The following is a 19,528-nucleotide window of genomic DNA, read 5'->3' as shown; positions in this document are numbered from 1 at the left end:
AATGACAGCACCACTCAGAAAAGAAGTGGTAACATATATCCTTGTTTTAAGAGGACTTCACAAGCAATATAACTTTACAAGCAATATAATAAAACTTCACTTTATATTATTATTACTTGTTCTTTCTCTTACTGTGGCTCCTAGGATGGTTTAACACTCTTTTCAGATTCTTATTTTAGAGACAATTTTGCAGTGATGTTTTCATAAAATGTATAAAATCACCAAAGTAAATAAAGCTTGCACTTCCTACACTTCTGTATGTGCTAATAACAGGACTAACACTCTAGATAGCCTCAAGAGTATGCAAGTCTGAAAAGAGCAGAAATTGTTGAAACACAAGTGACCTTTGCTGAAAAGGGCAAAATATGCTTATTTGAGAAAAAATAATAAACATAGTAACTTCCCTCCAATAGACAAAGCACATGTGAGCTTTCCTGAGGGGTAGCTTAAACATGCTTCTGATTCTTTCCCCATGCACATATGTAATTTTTTTTTGCACATTTTTGCATGCTTTGATAGAGGTCACAGTGGAACAGTATAATGTGAAACTTATTTTTAACCCTGTGTAAGAAAAGCTATATGATTTATGTATGTTATTTTTTGTAATTAAAACACCAAGTTACTATAGTGATAAGAACTACAGGAATCAATTCACTTGAAAACAAACATATATTTCACAAGAAATAAAGTGAATGCAAATAACTCTGCTGTTTATAAAGCAAAGCCCGCCCATAAATTCTTTTGATGGTGCAGCTTCCTTTCTTCACTGAAAATGTGATGGTTTATACAACAATTGTAGCAATCACCATCTTTCACTTGCACCAGTCTATGTTACATTAAGCAGAGAAATCAGAGGTACAGACTGGATAAAAGAGTGCAATAAATATGTGCAAAAATTTAAGATATATTTCTGAATAATGTAAGTGTTAGAATAAAGAATTTCTCAGCCTCCAAAATGTAAGATTATTTATTAGGTCCTGAACTAAATGTTATCTCTTTGATCATTTGGTTCTTCATATTGTTCAGATTTCACAGGGTTAAGCTAGGATGCCATGCTGTGGGGATGCCGTTAAATTGCCTCTTTGTTTATGAGTCAGTTTGGTTAATGGCATAAAAGAGGCTCCGTTTGCTTTAGTGAAAAACAGAAAGATAAAAAGACAACAAAATCCTATTTATTTAACACCATCTCCTGAAAGAGTGGTAAACACCATATTATGATTATTATAGATAAAAACAGACATTTTAAAATGTAAATCACACTGGGCGAAAAAATGTCATTACTGTGCAGTTTCTATTCTTGCTACACTTGAGGCTTTTGTGAATTGTTCATTTAAACTCCAAGGACTCCAAGCAGTAAGTGATCTCAAATTCTTTAGCTTTCCCGAGTATACCCAGAAGATTTATATTTCCAGGGAAGAATATTTTCCTAAATTCTCCTCAAACTAACCTAACTAAATTTTTAAGCAAGTCCGTATATCAAAACACTCTCAGTGGAATGAATGTGGCAGACTTAAAATGGAAGAGAAAGCAATTTGATAACAAGAAGGATAACTATCTGTACACTTTATTATTGTTAATCACTGATGGCCAGATTAGCACCATACAAAGCACATTGGAAGGCACTGTCTCTGCCCCTAGGTCTAACTAGACAAGACATTTCAGACACAAAGTTCTCAGGATGACTCAATAATACTTCTTTTGAGCATACATAGGTTGGTTAGTTTGTTTCCGGTTTTGAAATAGGTACGTGACTGTGTGTTTGAGTAGGTGAGTTAACACTGATAGGCTTAAGAGAAAAAACAGGAAGCACATACCTCCATGTGATGCTCACCAATGTTTGTTATGAGGAGCAATTCGCACACAGTTCTTGGTGATCCCTTACAACCTCCCTTTAATATATAGATTCAAATATTCAAACATAGGCATCTAGACAGGAGTCAATCTCCTACATTTGTTTTTTATTTAGAATATATCATAATGAGAACATGCAATAATTAAAATGGCTATTTGTAAATTGCAAATGCCAAAAGAAGTCTCTAGTTCTGCCTCTTCTCCCCCACTTTAAACAGAACTGATGAGTGTGACCTGTCTCAGTTTGCACGCACAAGTCATAATCATAATTTTTTTAAATTTTTCTCTCTCTTCCAAAAAGCTGTTACAAAAAATCCCTTTAGCCCTCCGATCTTAGCCCCACACCTGAAGCAAATGCTTAAGAGTAGAGATGAACCTTGCACTGTATTATAAAGGTCAATAGGCACTGGCTCCTTTGGATTATTTGTAAACAATGCCCACTAGTGTCTTATTAAAATATTAAAATAATACAACAATATTAAAATCTCTATAAAGCCCCAATTCAGCAAAGCATTTAATCTCATTCTTAACTTTAAGTACATGCGTAAGTCTACCACTATTCAGTAAACCCCTAAGCATGCATGTTTAAATGAGAGAGTGCTTGAGTGCTTTGCTGAACTGGGACCTGAAAAACTGAGGTGATTAGGTTCTTTCTGCCACCACAAATAATGATACAAACCTCCTTTCCCTGTAGCTCTTTTTTTCAGTGCATCTCTAAGGTGCACATCAGGAGAGAGGGCTCCCCTTCTATCTGTGAATGAGGCCTGTCTGTACCAGTATCGCCATCGTCTCCTGGAGAGTTCGGAATCATCAGGCTCTTCTGAGGTTCATTCCTAGGCTCCCATTATTCTTGTACAATATTTACATGCCACATTGAATTGATGAGTTTCCTATCAAGCATAGTATGATCATATTCCGCTTCTGATCTTGGGACACCAAGACAAGCCACCCTTGACTTATTCTCTCCAAGGCCATTTACTTGTACCCAGTGACAGACTGTCCTGCCACTGGTGAATTTACTAAAATTGAGGAAACATTTTATGCAAATTGTTTTTAAAAGACTTTCTCAATCTGCTCTAGTAGTGTATTTTTCTCCTCCTTTCTTCCAATCACTATCAGTCTTTTACCTCTACACCAATTCCTCTCAATCCCCAAACCAGGTTACAGTCAGACCTCAAGTTCTGTTTCTTCACTTTCTCATTCACAGCCCTTCTCTCTTCCAAGATCCCTCTTTCCCCCACATTTCAGATTTCTATTTTAACCCAACCCACGAAGTTTGGGGTTTATATTATGAAATTTCATGCCCCAAAATATGAGAGTCAGTTCTGTTTTTCTTGGAATCTGTTCTTTCTACTTTCACACTTACAATCAAATACCCTACTTTGGATTTAATGAACTAGAACCACCATAAGGTAGAGAACTAAGTGTCTGCAGTAAGTCTGAGTTACAGCCAACAGAAGAGGGACTACAAAATTGCAATTCTGGTGCCCTATTTTCCTGTCACTGTACCCATACACATCTTAACTAAACTGCCTGAAATCAGTATTAAGCCAGCTGAAAAATGTTACGCATCCAGAGCTCTGCCTGAGATATGAGTAAAAGGCTGAGCATTTAGAGCAAAAAATGAAAAAGGCAGGAGAACTACAGTGGGGCATTGGATCTCTGTCTGTTTCATATATTCTCGTTTGCCTGAACTTTTACACTGTGGACCCTCTTGAATGCTGTGCTGTACATTGAAAAACCCATATGTGATCTGTCTCTCAGCTGACTTGAACTATATACTGGCAAATACCCCTTTCATAAGGCATTTCACAATAACATGGAAATTACATAGCTGGAGAGAGCCACCATTTTCAATTAATTTATGGTGTTTTCAAGAGACATTAAAGACAATTACTGTTGGAAACTACCGCCCATATTCCTTTCAGAAATATTTCAGAAGATTGTCTGAAGTCTCTCTTAATACAAGATTTAATCTGTCAAAGTGTTTGAAATTGACAGATTGCTAATGCTACTTCATCAAACAAAAACTACACTCAAATAGTGCACATATCCACAAAAATAAGGACATGCATTGTTGAGGCCAGATTTTTGAAGATATTTAGGCTCCTAAAGATGCAGATAGGCACCCAGTGGAATTTTCAAAAGCATGTAGATGCCTAACTCCTATGGGAGTTAAGGGCTTAGGTACTTTTGAAAATCCCACAAGCTGCCTATCTGTATCTTTAGGTGACTGCACATCTTCAGAAATCTGGTCCTCAGTGTTCAATATCTGAGGACACTGGCACACATAGTAACAATAGCTAGGCAGCCTGTTGTGCCTCAGTAATAGCATTCTATGTGCATTTTCCTGCTTTTCTGTTGCACTGAGAGGTGAACCTGAACCCCTGTGCAGAGCAGGTTTTCTCAAATGTTGTAACTTGGTCCCAAGCTGCAAATTTCGACGTACATTTTCAGCTGCAGTAAATTTTGGTTTTAAGTGGACTCAGGTTATATGAAAATGGATAGCCTAGCTCATCATCAGCATGAGCAGCAGTAATGTTCGCACTGCTGTATTGCATTGCTGCCCGCTCCAGAAGGACACCACCCTAGCGGGTACAGGATACTTCAATCTCCATTCCCCTTCTGGCGAGTGAGCACTATTAGTATTCCTGTGCATGTATATCTTATGACACCATTCACCTTTGATATCTAGGGGTATCGTATATCTACAATAGAAACACTACAGTGGTGCAGCTGCGCTACATTACAGTACAGCTGTGACACTGTAATGTAATGTAGTGTAGTGTAGACACTTTCTCCAGCGACAGAAGGGCTTCTTCCATCGCTCTAGTAAATCCACCTCTCCAAGAGGTACTATTAGGACTACACTGGGGCTTAGGTCAACTTTACCATATAGCAACATAGCTAGGTCAACCTAAGTTTTAGGTATAGACCAGCCCTAGATTTGGTGGTGCCAACTGTGGTAGTAGATTTTGTGTTGTGCCCCCCACACTCCTGAAAATAGATGAAGATCTACCACCTATTTATGTCACTCTATCGTAGGCACATATATGGCCCCATTACTACAGTATCTGAGCACCTCATACTCTGTAATGTATTTATCCTTACAATACCCTGGTGAGGTAGGAAAGTGCTATTATCCCCATTTTACAGCTGGCAGACAGGAACACAAAGAGTAAGGTCATACAAGAAGTCTGCAGCAGAGTGGGGAATTGAACCAAGGTCTTCTAAGTTCCAGGCTGGCACCCTAACCAGTGGACAGTCCTTCCTTTCACTCCACAGAAGCCAGATGGAGAATAATTTTTGCATGAAACGCCGCAATTTTCCTGTGTTAATATCATACTTTGGTTATAATAAAACATTTCTATAGCCCACTAGTGCATAGTATTGGCAATTTCAGTTAAAACAGCAATAATTATTTCATTGTTTTTTAGCTACTTTCATTTTCTATTTTAGACATTATTCAGCAAATTCACAGTAAGACTCTAGGCTTCTGCACAATTTCTCCCTTGTACACTGGTAAACAAATTAGGATGAATTAAAATCTTTCACTACTACCATGTTCTGGGAACATAGTGTAAAAGCCTATGGGGACTTCAACATCAAAACTCTTTCCATGGCTTCTGGCTTTAAGACGCTGCTTTTGATTTCAAGGGGGAAGCTTGCCCTCAGTAGCAGAGATGTAATATTTGTTCAGGAATTGTACACCTGCCTTTCAGTTCAGTTACCACATACAGTAATCAGGCTCATGGAAATGATGTAGGGGAGACTTTCTGAGCATGCCTTCCAGTGATGAAGTAGGGTTCTTTGCTGAATAACCGAAGAGAAGCCAGGGAAAAATGTTAATTGCACTGCAGCTATATTTCTTTCTGGATGCTTTTACTGCATCACCTCACCCCTTTCACTCAGTCAGTGATACCAGCCTTGAATGCCTGTTTGTGCACTTTCTCAATTGCCTTTGCATTTCCTCTCAAGCTGCCCTGCATAAATGGACTAATCTGAACTAATCTGTAAAACCACTACCTTCTCTTTCAAATCTGTCCGCGGGACTCGCATCTGTTACAACACCTGCAAGAAGCCAGCTGACCACTGATGGTTCGTATGAGTGGCAGTGTGGATAGCTGATATTAAGAATAATTTTAAAAGGTTTTTAATGGTTCAGCAACATTAATGTGTGCGCATAGTTGGTGTAACAGTGTGATATTGGTGTTGTTATTATGTATATTACCCTTGTTCTGCCTTCCAGTTGTTTGCTATGCTTACTTGTTAGGTTTTGGTGTTTTAATTAGAGTATTAACTGTTATCCTGGCCACAACTTGCGAAACAAGGCGAACTTGAGTCTTTAGGAAAGTCACACCTGTGTTGGAACACTATTTAACTGTTTGCTGGTTAATTTCTTAAATTCAGCAAAAGTCTTGGAAAATGCAAGTCACTAGTTCACACTTTAAATAGTAATATTGCTCTTAGTTTTCAAACTCAGGTGCCTAAATTTGGCACCTAAATGTTCTTTTTGGTGCCTAACTAAATACCCATTTTAGACACCTACTATGAGAGTTAACTTAAATGTGTATTTAAATGATGCATCAACTCATCATATAGAATTGATAACATGTTGGAGAGTTCTTAACTAGCTCTAGGCTGAGGCAAAGTGACTTAGTGGACAGGCCACTCACCAGGGACTTTGGAGTCCTTAGTTCTATTTCTGGCTCTGCTGCTGGGTGACTTTAGGGGAGTCACTTCACAGCTATGTGCCTCAGTTTCTCCTACCTGTAAAGTGGGGGTGATGATACTGACTTTCTTTGCAAAGTGCTTTAATCTAGTGATGAAAGCATTCTGTAAGAGCTATGTATTATTATTTGAGGAACCCTGAAGGAAAGTGCTGGTGGATTCCTGCTGACTCACTGTAGCAAGTGGGGCCCACTATCCCTACCCTAGATTACAGGCAGGTGGGAGTGGTTCTAGAGAGGCTCTAGGCAGAACAGTCCTCAGGTAAGAACCCTAGCCACAGCTGATTTAAAGTATGGGCCAACGGCTTGGGTTGGAAGTTATTTTATTATTATTAATTTCTACATAAATAAAGCCACAACCCAGAGGAGGGTGGGATTTTACTTTATTCAACATTGGTAAACTGTGTTTTGGTGTACGGTGGGAAAGCCACCTGCTCCCAGTGCCTAAAATGGGTATTTAAATGCATAAATACAAATTTAAGTGGCTACTTCAGGCATCCAAATTTGAAAATTGGCCTTATTATTATTGGTAAAATCAAGGCAAAGAGGAGAATTGACATACCCAAGAGCACACAGGCAGTCAGGATAGGAGCAGGGATTAGAATGCTGGACTTTCTTATCCTTAATGGAAGGATCATACCACTGGACCAGATGTCACTATGTGTATAAATCAATACGAGTAATTGATAAATTACAAAATGTATCCAGATCAATTTTTGACTGTCTGCCTGGTTCCGTCTACTTTCCACTAATGTTTACAACAAATGCTTTAAATAAATTTTAAATTAGACAGCAAATGTTATATTAATAATCTAAATAATTCAGTAATATATAAAACTGTACAAAGTGAGCAGACTCCTAGGATGTGTTAGATAAATAAAACATGCCTTAGAAAGGGATGTCAGTGTTAGAAGACAGGCACCTGTGCAAATATGAGAATAATTGTTACATCTCCTTCCCGTTTTATAGCCTTCCCTTCTTGGCATTGTTTTTTTTATTTGGCTCCAAATTCAAAAGGATGTGGAAAGGGTATACATAAAAAAGCTTGTTTTAACTCTGATTAGCTGCTCTGTGTGTCAGTTCATTTGGCAAGATACTCTCCTGGAAAACGGTTTGTACCAATTCAGAGACTATTTCATTGCTGATTCCTGAATGATCTATTCTGAGTATAGCAAAATAGCCACATGACTCATTCAGCTTGTGCAAAATACATCTTATCGTGGTAGAAGAATTAGATATGGAATAGATGAAGGTTGGTTAAACAAAGTGTCATTAATCACTCTGTTAGAAAATGTAGACTTTGCAGGAGCACACTGTAATTTGCATCATTTTTGCAATGCCTTGCCAGCATGGCTGTTAAGAAATAACAAACACGTATGTATGAAAAGGACAGGTTTAAGATGAAAATAATTCTATCCAAAAACTCTGAGGATGGTGTGGAATCCTGTCGACTGCACTCATTCAGCTAGAGAACACTGTATTTGTAATAAATTCCTTTTGCTCTGGATGAGTTCTGCATTTTCAATGAGCTTAACTTGGCAACATTCTAGTTGATTTTAATAAAAATAGCTGCTTTGAAGACAGGGAGCTGAGGTTGCCAAATTTGCAGCTGCCTTGCACAATTACTCTTACACCTCCTTCAGGGCTACTTAGAACCAGTAAGCAAATTAAGTGTATCGATTGCAATTTTGTTGGACTAACCCTTTTTTTCTTAAGGAATAAACTTGATTCCTTTCAGTATGTGTCTGCTCAGAGTGATCTCTTTTCTTTTCAGCCATAACACAAAGACAACATCATGGCTGGATCCACGACTTGCGAAAAAGGCTAAACCTCCTGAAGAGTGCAAAGAAAATGGTAGGTTATTAAGTTTTCATTGCTGCTCAGAAAGGATTTGTCTTTGTGTGTGTGTGTCTCTCTGAATTCTTGAAAAAGGAAGGCATTTTACGGACCGATGAAAGGTGTTTAATTGCTGCTTTGGTTATAAGCCATAAGTGATACAGTATTCTCAGTGTGCCATGTGTTTCTGCTTTTTATTCCCACTTTCTGATGATATCCAAAGCTGAGGATCGCAAGTGTGTTTTATGTCTGTTTTGTTTTTTGACTCCTTGACTGACCCCTCTCCCCTGTCTCCCACTGAGAACTTTGGTCTGCAGAACAGAATCTCTTTTAAGATTCTGAGCTTTCAGTCTACAAGAAATGCAGTTCATAAGGGAAACCAACAGCACCATGAGAAATGAATATTATTTGATTTGATTTGATTTTAAATCCACAGTGCTGTGCTACTTAGTATTTAAACAAAACAGTGTCTGATAGAACTGTGGGTGGGGAAGCGAATCGTTACTATTACAGTTCCAGGCCAGATATTTGGTGTTGCAATGAAAATAGTTTAACAAATAAAAACAAAAATAAGATTGGAGACATTTAAAAGAAATATATTCGTTATGAAAAACAGATAAAAGTGTATTTTGGTTAAAAAATGTATCAACTGCAAGATACAGCTCTCATCAAACTGTATATCTTTATGTACACTCTGTATCCTTTTCAGATTTTCTCTAGTAAAGTTTCTGTCATTAAAACAATTTAATAAAAATTATGTTAATAAGTGCATTCTAATGAATCTTTTTCCTAGATGGTATATTTAAATTGTCCTATATTCAGTGTTGGTTCAGCTCACCAAGTATCATAAGGTGGGAAGGGAGTGATTTATTATAAATTATTATTTTTATGTAGTTTGAGCTATAGAAAAAGATACAAGGTATTTTACACCTGCATTATATATGCATTAGTTTAAAACTTATTTTGTGAATATGTGTTTAATGTATTAACATAAAATACTAGCTGTTTTCATACACCTCATTTGATTTATGTGAAACTACCATTATACCTAATATTGGTTAATGTAAACATTATCAGTTGAAGGGTATAATTTTATGCCATTTTGTGCTGGTAAAAGACAGAGAATCATTGATGAATATTTGGGTGTATAAAATGTAAGGTCAGTGGTATGGTACAAAATGTTCTCTTATTTTATATAAATCTGTGCAGTTTTTAAGTACCCATTCATTCCAAGAATCTCTCCCCATTTCAGCAGTAATCCTGACTTCCTCGTCTGACATGAAAATTATCACATCTGAACAATTTTATGATACATTTTTTCCAGCACTGATAATGCTAGTTCCCCATGTCTTAAGTGCTACAATGCATACAGTAGAATTATTACTGACACTAAACAAGGGGACTTAAGTTTTGCATTAGAAATGTGTCTCACACGTGATACTTGTATGACATATCATTATCCAGTGCTTAGTGGTGCATTGTCTTGAGTTTAAAAAACAAAACAAAGCTAGACAGTGATACATCAGACATTGTCGAAAACAAATATATATTGCTCCTTTTCCCAGCAGTTGCAATTCACTGAAACCGCAACAACTATTTAAATGTCAAAAACTGAAATAATTTCAGATTATTTATAGGATTATTTTGCAACTATTTGACTAGGGTGTTACTGCATAGCACTCTAGGTCGCCTCTCGCTTTCAAGAGTTGCTCAGCTCATTAATGCAAAGTACTTGAAGTGAAGCATAAAAGATTTTAGGGAGAGATCTTATGCTCTTTTCCTCAAAGTAAAGCTCTCTGATGTAATATACACAATTTTTCTGTCGTTCTTTGGTTGCTCAAGATAGAAATTGCTTGGTTTCTTTAATGTTGTGAGTCTCCACAGAGATATAGGCCTCTCAAAATGGCAGATGCTTGTGAGAAGTGTTACCAGCTTGCCATTAACATCTGACATTGGGGAGTTTAATTTAGCACACAAGGTTTTTTTTTGATTTAATGACAATTAAAGTACTAACTTTATACTGGTTTCAGCTAAAGCTGTGTAAATTTGTTTTATGCCAAAGAAATTATTTGCTCTTTACAGTTTATGATCTACTAAAGTTCACTTCTAGGTGGAGATTCAGACTTCTAGAAAGTCAGTGGTGCTTAAATAGGAAATGATATGTACTTTGTTTCCTATATTGTTGTTATTTCTAGGGTTCATGTTTCTGCAAGTTAGTTTAATTGTCACTCACGGTTTGTGCTTTATTTTATTGCAGTTAGAATTTGCATTGGCTAAGTGGGATGTATGTGGCTGGCCACACCATATAACCAGTTCTGTAAGCAATTCTCCAGGCCAGCCACTTCTGCCACTCTCAGCCCCTTCCTTCCTGTTCTTTTGCTGCTGAATCCCTCCACTCTCTCTGCCACCTTGGATTCCTTTCTATCCCTTTTCTACCTCAGAGTCTATCCACCCATAAAATATAATTGCTACTTTTTGGGCCACTGACCACTAGGGTTTCCTCCACTACAGACAAAGCCTGTGCTTTCAGCTGTTCTGTGTTCCTTAACAAACAATACTAATTCTCCACTTTCATTGACTCCCAAGCCTCCAGTACCAGCTGCTTATTTATTACCTTTGGCATCCTCTAAACCAGGGGTAGGCAACCTATGGCACACATGCCAAAGGCGGCACGCAAGCTGATTTTCAGTGGCACTCACACTGCCCGGGTCCTGGCCACTGGTCCGGGGGGCTCTGCATTTTAATATAATTTTAAATGAAGCTTCTTAAACATTTTAAAAATCTTACTTACTTTACATACAACAACAGTTTCGTTATATATTATAGACTTATAGAAAGAGACCTTCTAAAAACGTTAAAATGTATTACTGGCACGCAAAACCTTAAATTAGAGTGAATAAATGAAGAGTCGGTACACCACTTCTGAAAGGTTGCCGACCCCTGCTCTAAGCCTTCTCACACAGACACTTTCTCCCTCTCTGCACAGGTTCTCACTGACCTTTTCAGTGAAAATGACAAGATCCACCAAGACAACCTTTCCTCTTCCTCCTCCCCTGTCACAGAAGCCATGGCTTCCTGCTCACTCTTCTCCTATAATCCCGCCTGCCACTCACTGCCCATCAGAGAGGCAGTTTGGAGACCTGACGTCTATTCTTCTCTGCCCGGACCTGCTGTGTGACCTTGGGCAAGTCACTTCACTTATCCGTGTCTCTGTTTCCCCTTGTCTATCATATCTGTTTCGACGGTAAATTCTCTGAGGCAGGGACTGTCTGTTACTATGTGTATATACGCTGCCTCACAGAGTGGGGGCCTGATCTCTGTTGGGGGCCTTCAGGTGCTACCATAATACCACTAAATAAAGATGGTCAGGAATTTTCCATCACAGATCATTCCGACAGAAAAGGTAGTTTTTGCAGAATTTCAGTTTTCTAACAAAAATTTTCATTTTGCCAAAAAGATTGATTTTCTGTTGGGAAAAATGAAATAATATATTTCATTTGGCTCAGTCTGATGTGAATTGGAATACTTCCTTTCATTTTTAAAGAGGACCCAAAACACTTAGTTTTAATCAGTTCAAAAAAGCATTATACTGCATTTATTTATGTTGCGTTGAGAGTTGTAGTTCTGTCCCCCATTCCCTCCTGTTGACCAGACTCCCTGAATGACTATATCTGCCATAATAACTAATAATAATAATTAATAATTCATAACCTCTTTTATAATGCTTTTCATCGTACATCACAAAGCACTTGACAAAGGAGGTCATTTATTTCAGTATCATAATTTCCATTTTACAGATGGGGAAGCTAAGACACAGAGGGGGAAAAGTGACTTATATTTCCTCTATAGTGCATCATGGGAGTCATATGATTTTTAGTGCTTCCTGGAAGAGAGAATCTGGCCATGGAGCCTTGAGAGAATGGGTGGGGGCAGAATGTTTTGACATTTCCAATCAAATTTTTTTGGAATGTTGGCATTTCGACATTTTTGGCCGGTTTCAGGATGAAAACCAATGTTGAAATGTCGGAATTTCTCATGGAAAGGAAATTCTGAATTTTGCTTAGCTCAGTAACAATTCTGCCCCGATTATTGGTCCCCATCAGTCAGTATCATAGAATCATAGAAATGTAAGGCTGTAAGGGACTTTGAGACATCAGCAAGTCCAGAGCCCTCCAGTGAGACAGGACCAAGTAAACCTAGACCATGCCTGACATGTATTTGTCCATCCTATTCTTAAAAACCTCTAATGATGGGATTTCACAACCTCCCTTGGAAGCCTACACCAGAACTTAACTACCCTTATAGTTAGAACACTTGTCCTAATATCTAAGCTAAAGCTCCCTTGCTGAAGATTAAGCCCCCTACTTCTTGTCCTACCTTCAGTGGACATGGAGAACAGTTGATCCCCATCCTCTTTATAAGAGCCCTTAACATATTTATAAGATTGGTCTCAGGTCCCTCAGTCTTCTTTTCTTAAGGCTAAGCATGCCCAGTTTTTTTTTAACTTTTCCTCATGGGTTAGGTTTTCTAAACCTTTTATCATTTTTGTTGCTCACCTCTGGACTCTCTCCAGTTTATTTACATCTTTCTTAAAATGTGGCATCCAGATTTGGACACAGTAGTCCAACTGAAGACTGAAGCAAAATAGGCATTAAACACCTCAGCCTTCTTGATGTCATCAGTTATTAGCTCTCCTTCCCCGCTAAGTAGAAGACGTACACTTTCCTTTATCTTTCTCTTGCTCCCAATGTATTTAAAGAATCTCTTCTTTTATGTCCCTGGCTAGGTATGATACATTTTGCACTTGGCCTTTTTTTGTCCCTAATAGTCCTCCTCAGCAATTTGTCCATGTTTCCATTTTTTGTAGGATTCCTTTTTGATTTGCAAGTCATTAAAGAGCTCTTGATGCACCCGAATTGGCCTCTTACTATTCTTCCGATCTTTCCTTCTCATCAGGGTAGTTTGCAGTTGTGCCTTTTTAATATTGTCTCCTTGAGAAACTGCCACCTCTCCTGAACTCCTTTGTCCCCTACATTTTCTTCCCATGGGACCTTACCTACCAAGTCTCTGAGTTTGTTAAAGTCTGCTTTTTTTTAGTCTATTGCCTTATTCTTTTGCTCCCACTCCTTTCTTTCCTTACATTTATGCAATCTGTCATTTCATGATAACTTTCACCCAAATTGTCTTCCACAATGTAGCTAGTTCCTCCCTGTTGGTCACAATCAAGTCTAAAATGGTTGTCTCCTGGTTACTTCCTCCACCTTCTGAAACAAGAAGTTGTCCCCAATACATTCCAAGAACTTACTGGAAATTTTGTGCTTTGCCAGAGTATTTTTCAACAAATGTCTGTGAAATTGAAGTCCCCAGTTACTACCAGGCCTTGTGTTTTGGATATTTCTATTTGTTCTAGAAATGCCTTCTCCACCTCTTCTTTCTGATTTGGTAGTCGAAAATAAACCCCCTCCCCCACCTACTGTGAGATCACCTCTCTTTTCCCACTTTTATTCAGAGATTTACAACTGGTCTGCCTCTTACCTCCTTCTGGACCTTAGAACAAGTGTCTATATTCTTGATGTATAATGCCCTACCTCGTCCCTTTTTCCCTTCCTGAACAAGCTTCCAATATTCCAGTCATGAGATTTATCCCACCAAGTCTCTGTGATACCAATTAAGGCATATTTTAGCTTATGTATTAATTCTTCCAGTTCTTCCTGTTTGTTCCCCATACTCTTGCATTTATGTATGGACATGTCAGATGTTGAGCAGATTCCCCCAGTGATTTCCTTCTGGTTGCTCCTATTGTAGTTGTCCATCCCCCAACATCTAGACTTCTATTAAGGTTACCTTTTTTTTATGCTGACCTGTAGACTTTTGTCACCTGCTCCCTTTGAATCTAGTTTATAGCCCTCGTTATTAGGTTGTTGAGTTGGTGCGTGGTGCTACTCTTCCCTTCTTCATCAGGTGGACCCCATCTCTTCCCAGAAGTCCTCCTTCCTGGAACAGCATCCCAAAGTCAAGGAAGGTGAAGCCCTCCCATCTATACCATCTGTGCAGCTATACATACATTCATCATCCTGTTGGGCCACCACTACCACATACTCCTCCTCCCAAAATAATGAAAAGCAGTAATGTTATTAATATAGACTTGTTTTTAAAACAATACAAATTCAACAGTATGGTCCTTTCCAATGAACAACTCTGAACCGCCATTCTAGAAATTCCAAGATACCAGCTTACTTTTTCTATAGGCTATCTGGAGCCCCAGACTTATCAGTATGCTGGGAAAACAATAACCCCTCAGATCATTAAATAGGCTCAGTCCTTCTTACTTTCTTCCCACCTTTGTGCAACCTATTTCCTGGAGGGTCATTACTTCCATGGAACACAAGGTCATCCCATGTTCAGCATATGCTCAGTTTTGGAAATTTTACATTGTGTGGTAGTGGGAAGATTTAAGATAACGTTCTAAAATCACTGGATATTTTGTAGTCTCAATCTCTGAATGCATTCCTCTTACTGATATCTTTGAACGTCCTCATTGCACGGAGACTGTTGTTTTCGTATCACTTTACCAGTGTCATAATGTCATAAATATAAAGGGAAGGGTAACCACCTTTCTGTATACAGTGCTATAAAATCCCTCCTGGCCAGAGGCAAAACCCTTTCACCTGTAAAGGGTTAAGAAGCTAAGGTAGCCCAGCTGGCACCTGATCCAAACTGGCCAATGAGGGGACAAGATTCTTACAAATCTGGAGCGGGGGAACAAAGGGTTTGGTCTGTCTGTGTGATGCTTTTGCCAGGAACAGATCAGGAATGCAAGCCTTACAACTTCTGTAATCTACCTAGAAAATGCGTTAGATTTTCTTTTGTTTAATGGCTTGTAAAATAAGCTGTGCTGGAGGGAATGTATAATCCTGTTTTTGTGTCTTTTTGTAACTTAAGGTTTTGCCTAGAGGGATTCTCTATGTTTTGAATCTGATTACCCTGTATTTACCAACCTGATTTTACAGAGGTGATCGTTTTAACTTTTCTTTAAATAAAATTCTTCTTTTAAGAACCTGATTGATTTGTCCTTGTTCTTAAGATCCAAGGGTTTGGGTCTGTGTTCACCTGTACCAATTGGTGAGGATATTATTATCAAGCCTTCCCCAGGAAAGGGGATGTAGGGCTTGGGGGGATATTTTGGAGGAAAACGTCTCCAAGTGGTCTCTTTACCTGTTCTTTGTTTAAACCACTTGGTGGCGGCAGCATATTGTTCAAGGACAAGGCAAAGTTTGTACCCTGGGGAAGTTTTAACCTAAGCTGGAAAGAGTAAACTTAGGGGGTCTTTCATGTGGGTCCCCACATCTGTACCCTAGAGTTCAGAGTGGGGAAGGAACCTTGACACATACAAATACGCCTTCATGTATTTGTCCCAAGCTGCTGTTTTACTCTTTAAATGCCCCTTCTTAAATGCTCCCACATAGCTAAAAATTAGAGGTAACTAAAGCTCAGTTAGCTACTGGCTAGTGGCCCCTTTATTGATCTCCAGGCAAGAGTTACCACCTTTCTTACTCATTTCTTGTTCCAACAAGAGTTACTAATCAACTGCCAAGTGATGAAGGGGAAGGGGCAGCCATTTTATTACATGCCATGTTGAATTTTATTGTTCTTTAAAACACTATTGTGAATGTAAACAAGCAAACATTTACTTAAACATCACAAGAATTCCTTGAAAAGGATATAATTTATGTTTAATAAATGCATTCAGCTAACAGATGCTGTCTGCACATGAAGAAATATGGTCTTTTAACAGGCTAGCCCACTAAATAGGTATGGATCTTATCACATACAGTCAGTGAGTTTTGAATTATATGATGAGTTAACGGTACCAAACCAATAGATAAATTGGTTTATTTTTCCATTTTAACTTCAGTTGGTTGATATATTCAGTTGCATAAGATATATACAAAGAGATCCTGGCAACTTGGCAAGTGATATTACAGCATTTTAAATCATATTCAGTTTTTCTGTACATACTTTAAAGAACTTATACTAAAATTAGTCTTCAATTTAGCTGCTTTTTTCTTCATATGGTTCACTAGCTGGTACTTAATTTTTTCTTTAAAGAAAAAAGATGATGAAAAACAAAGAAAAATAAAATATAAATGATTAAACAAATGAATCCACCAATGGAAAACCATAACTTTCATAATTCCAATTTGTTTGTTTGGGAGGGTGGCTTTTTTTAATCTCAGAATTTTTGTTGAAGATTGCTTTATTTAAAAATAAGCAACTGAATAGCCCTCTACTCTTGTAGTTAAAGGTGATTTGAATATGTAGTTGGTAGCAGATGGTCTGAAATCTGCAATACCTAACTTGCTGTTCTAATGCATCTGGAACACCTACAAAATATTATTTATAACAAAAATTAAATGTGACAGAGTTAATTTCATTTCTGAGTAGGTATTTCCTACATATAACCACACTCCTGTTTTTCCCCTCTGCTTTGCCCAGTACCAGAATGTTTGAGTAGCTCTGTCAGAAATCACAAGTTGGAATTCACTCTGATCATGCATAGACCTATGCACATGCTTAACTTTACACAACGTGTCCAGTGTAGTAAAGTTAAGCATGTGTTTAAATCTGTTCAGGATTGGGGCTTAGGAAAAGACTAAATCACAAACACATTAAGAGAAAATATCCTGTCTTTATTTACTTCTTTCTTTATAATTCTGTAAAAAGAAATACATTTGCATCATTATGTCCTCTGCTGTTTTTCAAAAGGGCTTTTGGACCAAAAGGTATGAAATATTGGCTTTCTGATTTCCTTGAGCTATTAAATGCATGTTCCCACTGGACACAAGTAGTGAGCGTTCTTATATGCTTCTGTAATATACTGGCATTGTTTACGGTTACCAGTGCCCCCTTGTGGAGGACACACACAGGGTAAAATCCTGTCTACTAATTGAGTCTCTTTTAACTCAAGTGATAGGAGCTTGTGTGTTTGGAACTCGGACTTTCAGCACCAGATGTCATGAAGCTTTTCTCTTCCACCAAAGTCTCTGAGTATCTGCCTGTGACCATTGTTTTGTATTTCAGTATAAGAAAGTAAATAATATAAAACTCTTTTGACCAGCGTCTACTATGAATTACCAGTAAAAGTTTGGTAAATATTACCAAAAGTTCCAGCATCTACATCACATTAAAAATATGTTACTGGTGGGATTTTCAGAAACATGCGGTGTTGGCCTAACTCTGCTCCTGTTGAAGTCAATGGGAAACTGGACCGTAAATGCTTTGCTAATATTGTCCCATATATATATAGTCTTCGTAGTTAACACAAGGATGTTATGTGATTGCACATGGGAGGGCAGATGGAATGCACAATGAGTAGGATGGGAAGTTACGCATGAGACATTTTCTCTATTAGGAGAAAAGTCCACACTTCAATAAATTTTTAAAAAAGTCTGAGAATCCCCACCATAGTGGCTGAGTGTGTGTGTGTTTTGGAGGGATTTGTTTGTTTAAATTTTGAATTATTCTTGATGAATTATACTGCCTGACACTGAAAATCCTGTTTATTCAATGGGACCACAAGCAGGCAGCACGTATAGAATTAGGTTCAGAGTGCAGTGAAGAGAGCCAGACAAAATGGGAAGTTGGGAAGTTTTGAGGCAAACTTTTCCATGCAGTTCTGCAAATACTTTTTCTAGTCAGACATCAAAGCCCCTCCTATTCCAGGCTGTGTCACTTCTGAACAGGGACTGCCCTTCATATACTTTTGCCTGGTGGCTTTGTGATATGAACTAATGACTAGGATTTAGAACAAGGTTGAGAGACCACCAGCTTCATTTTCACTTGTGATCTAGATCCAGGTATTTACAGACAATAAGCTTATTGCACCTGCTAAACACACATTTTTTTGTTAATACTTTTCTTTTTACAGTTTACTAATCTGATTTTTAAAATAGTAGTTAACACCCTCAGTTTTGCAAGAGACTACCATTATGCAAGCTAGCATTCAGTGTAACAAGTCTGATCACAAGGAATTTATTTGGGATTTAAGTAGATGTCAAATATGCTTCCATGGGCTTGTCATTTCAATTCAGTATTAATTAAGCAATGACAGGGTGTCTCTTGAAGAATAATGACCAGCTGAAAGAGTCAGCAACTGAATCTGGTCATTAATGAACTAAGAAAAACTCTGTACCAAATTTGTCATTACTATTAAAACATGAAAACTACAAACCCACAGAGGATATTGTTCCTAGTATTATCCCAAAGGAATAGAGGACATATTCTAGAGAATGGAAAAACCTGTATGTTAGCTTCTCTGATGATTAGAATCCTCTAACATTCCACTGAGTTTATAATCATAGAATCATAGAATATCAGAGTTGGAAGAGACCTCAGGAGGTCATCTAGTCCAACCCTCTGCTCAAAGCAGGACCAACCCCAACTAAATCATCCCAGCCAGGGCTTTGTCAAGCTGGGCCTTAAAAACCTCTTAAGGATGGAGATTCCACCACCTCCATAGGTAACCCATTCCAGTGCTTCACCACCCTCCTAGTGAAAAATAATGTTTCCTAATAGCCAACCTAGACCTCCACCACTGCAACTTGGGACCACTGCTCCTTGTTCTGTCATCTGCCACCACTGAGAACAGCCTGGCTCCATCCTCTTTGGAACCCCGCCTTCAGGTAGTTGAAAGCTGCTATCAAATCCCACCCTCATTCTTCTCTTCTGGGCCTGAGGCTTCTTTGTGTGCTCTGTGCTGTGTGTCTGTGTGTTCACCTCAGACCAGTCCCATTGACACAAACTACCAGGAACAAGGTTTTATTCTGTAAAGAACAAAGAACAGGGATTACAGTCCAGCAGCCTCCTCTCTGCTTGCCTGCTACATGCTCCCAGCTCAGTCAGTGCTGAGATCTCTTCCTGGGAGAGCAGAGGGTACATTGTACAACATAATGCCCCTTACAAACATGTTCTAACTCCCACAATAACTAAACCCCAAAACAAACAAGCCCATGTTCCCTTTTGTGTCATTTAAACTCCTCTGAGGGTGCTCTTTAAGCTCTTTTTGGTCCTACCTGTAAATAGGGTTGCCAACTTTCTAATCGCACAAAACT

General features: G+C 38.3%; 1 protein-coding gene across 7 annotated transcripts in view; it reads left to right on the top strand.

Moving 5' to 3' along the window:
• The window catches only part of MAGI2 (membrane associated guanylate kinase, WW and PDZ domain containing 2), a 1,196,373-nt gene that overhangs the window by 780,801 nt on the left and 396,044 nt on the right, over window positions 1-19,528 (top strand). For all 7 annotated transcript variants that reach the window (XM_084630708.1, XM_084630707.1, XM_084630706.1 and 4 more), the window contains exon 6: window positions 8,356-8,435. In XM_084630708.1, the coding sequence (XP_084486834.1) occupies window positions 8,356-8,435 (80 nt within the window). The remainder of the gene's footprint in view (window positions 1-8,355; window positions 8,436-19,528) is intronic.

The sequence above is a fragment of the Lepidochelys olivacea genome, assembly GCF_965140295.1.
Source record: "Lepidochelys olivacea isolate rLepOli2 genome assembly, chromosome: 1".
Taxonomy (NCBI): Eukaryota; Metazoa; Chordata; order Testudines; family Cheloniidae; genus Lepidochelys; species Lepidochelys olivacea.
The sequence above is the reverse complement of the archived record's forward strand: the minus strand, read 5'-3'. Positions and strand labels throughout refer to the sequence as shown.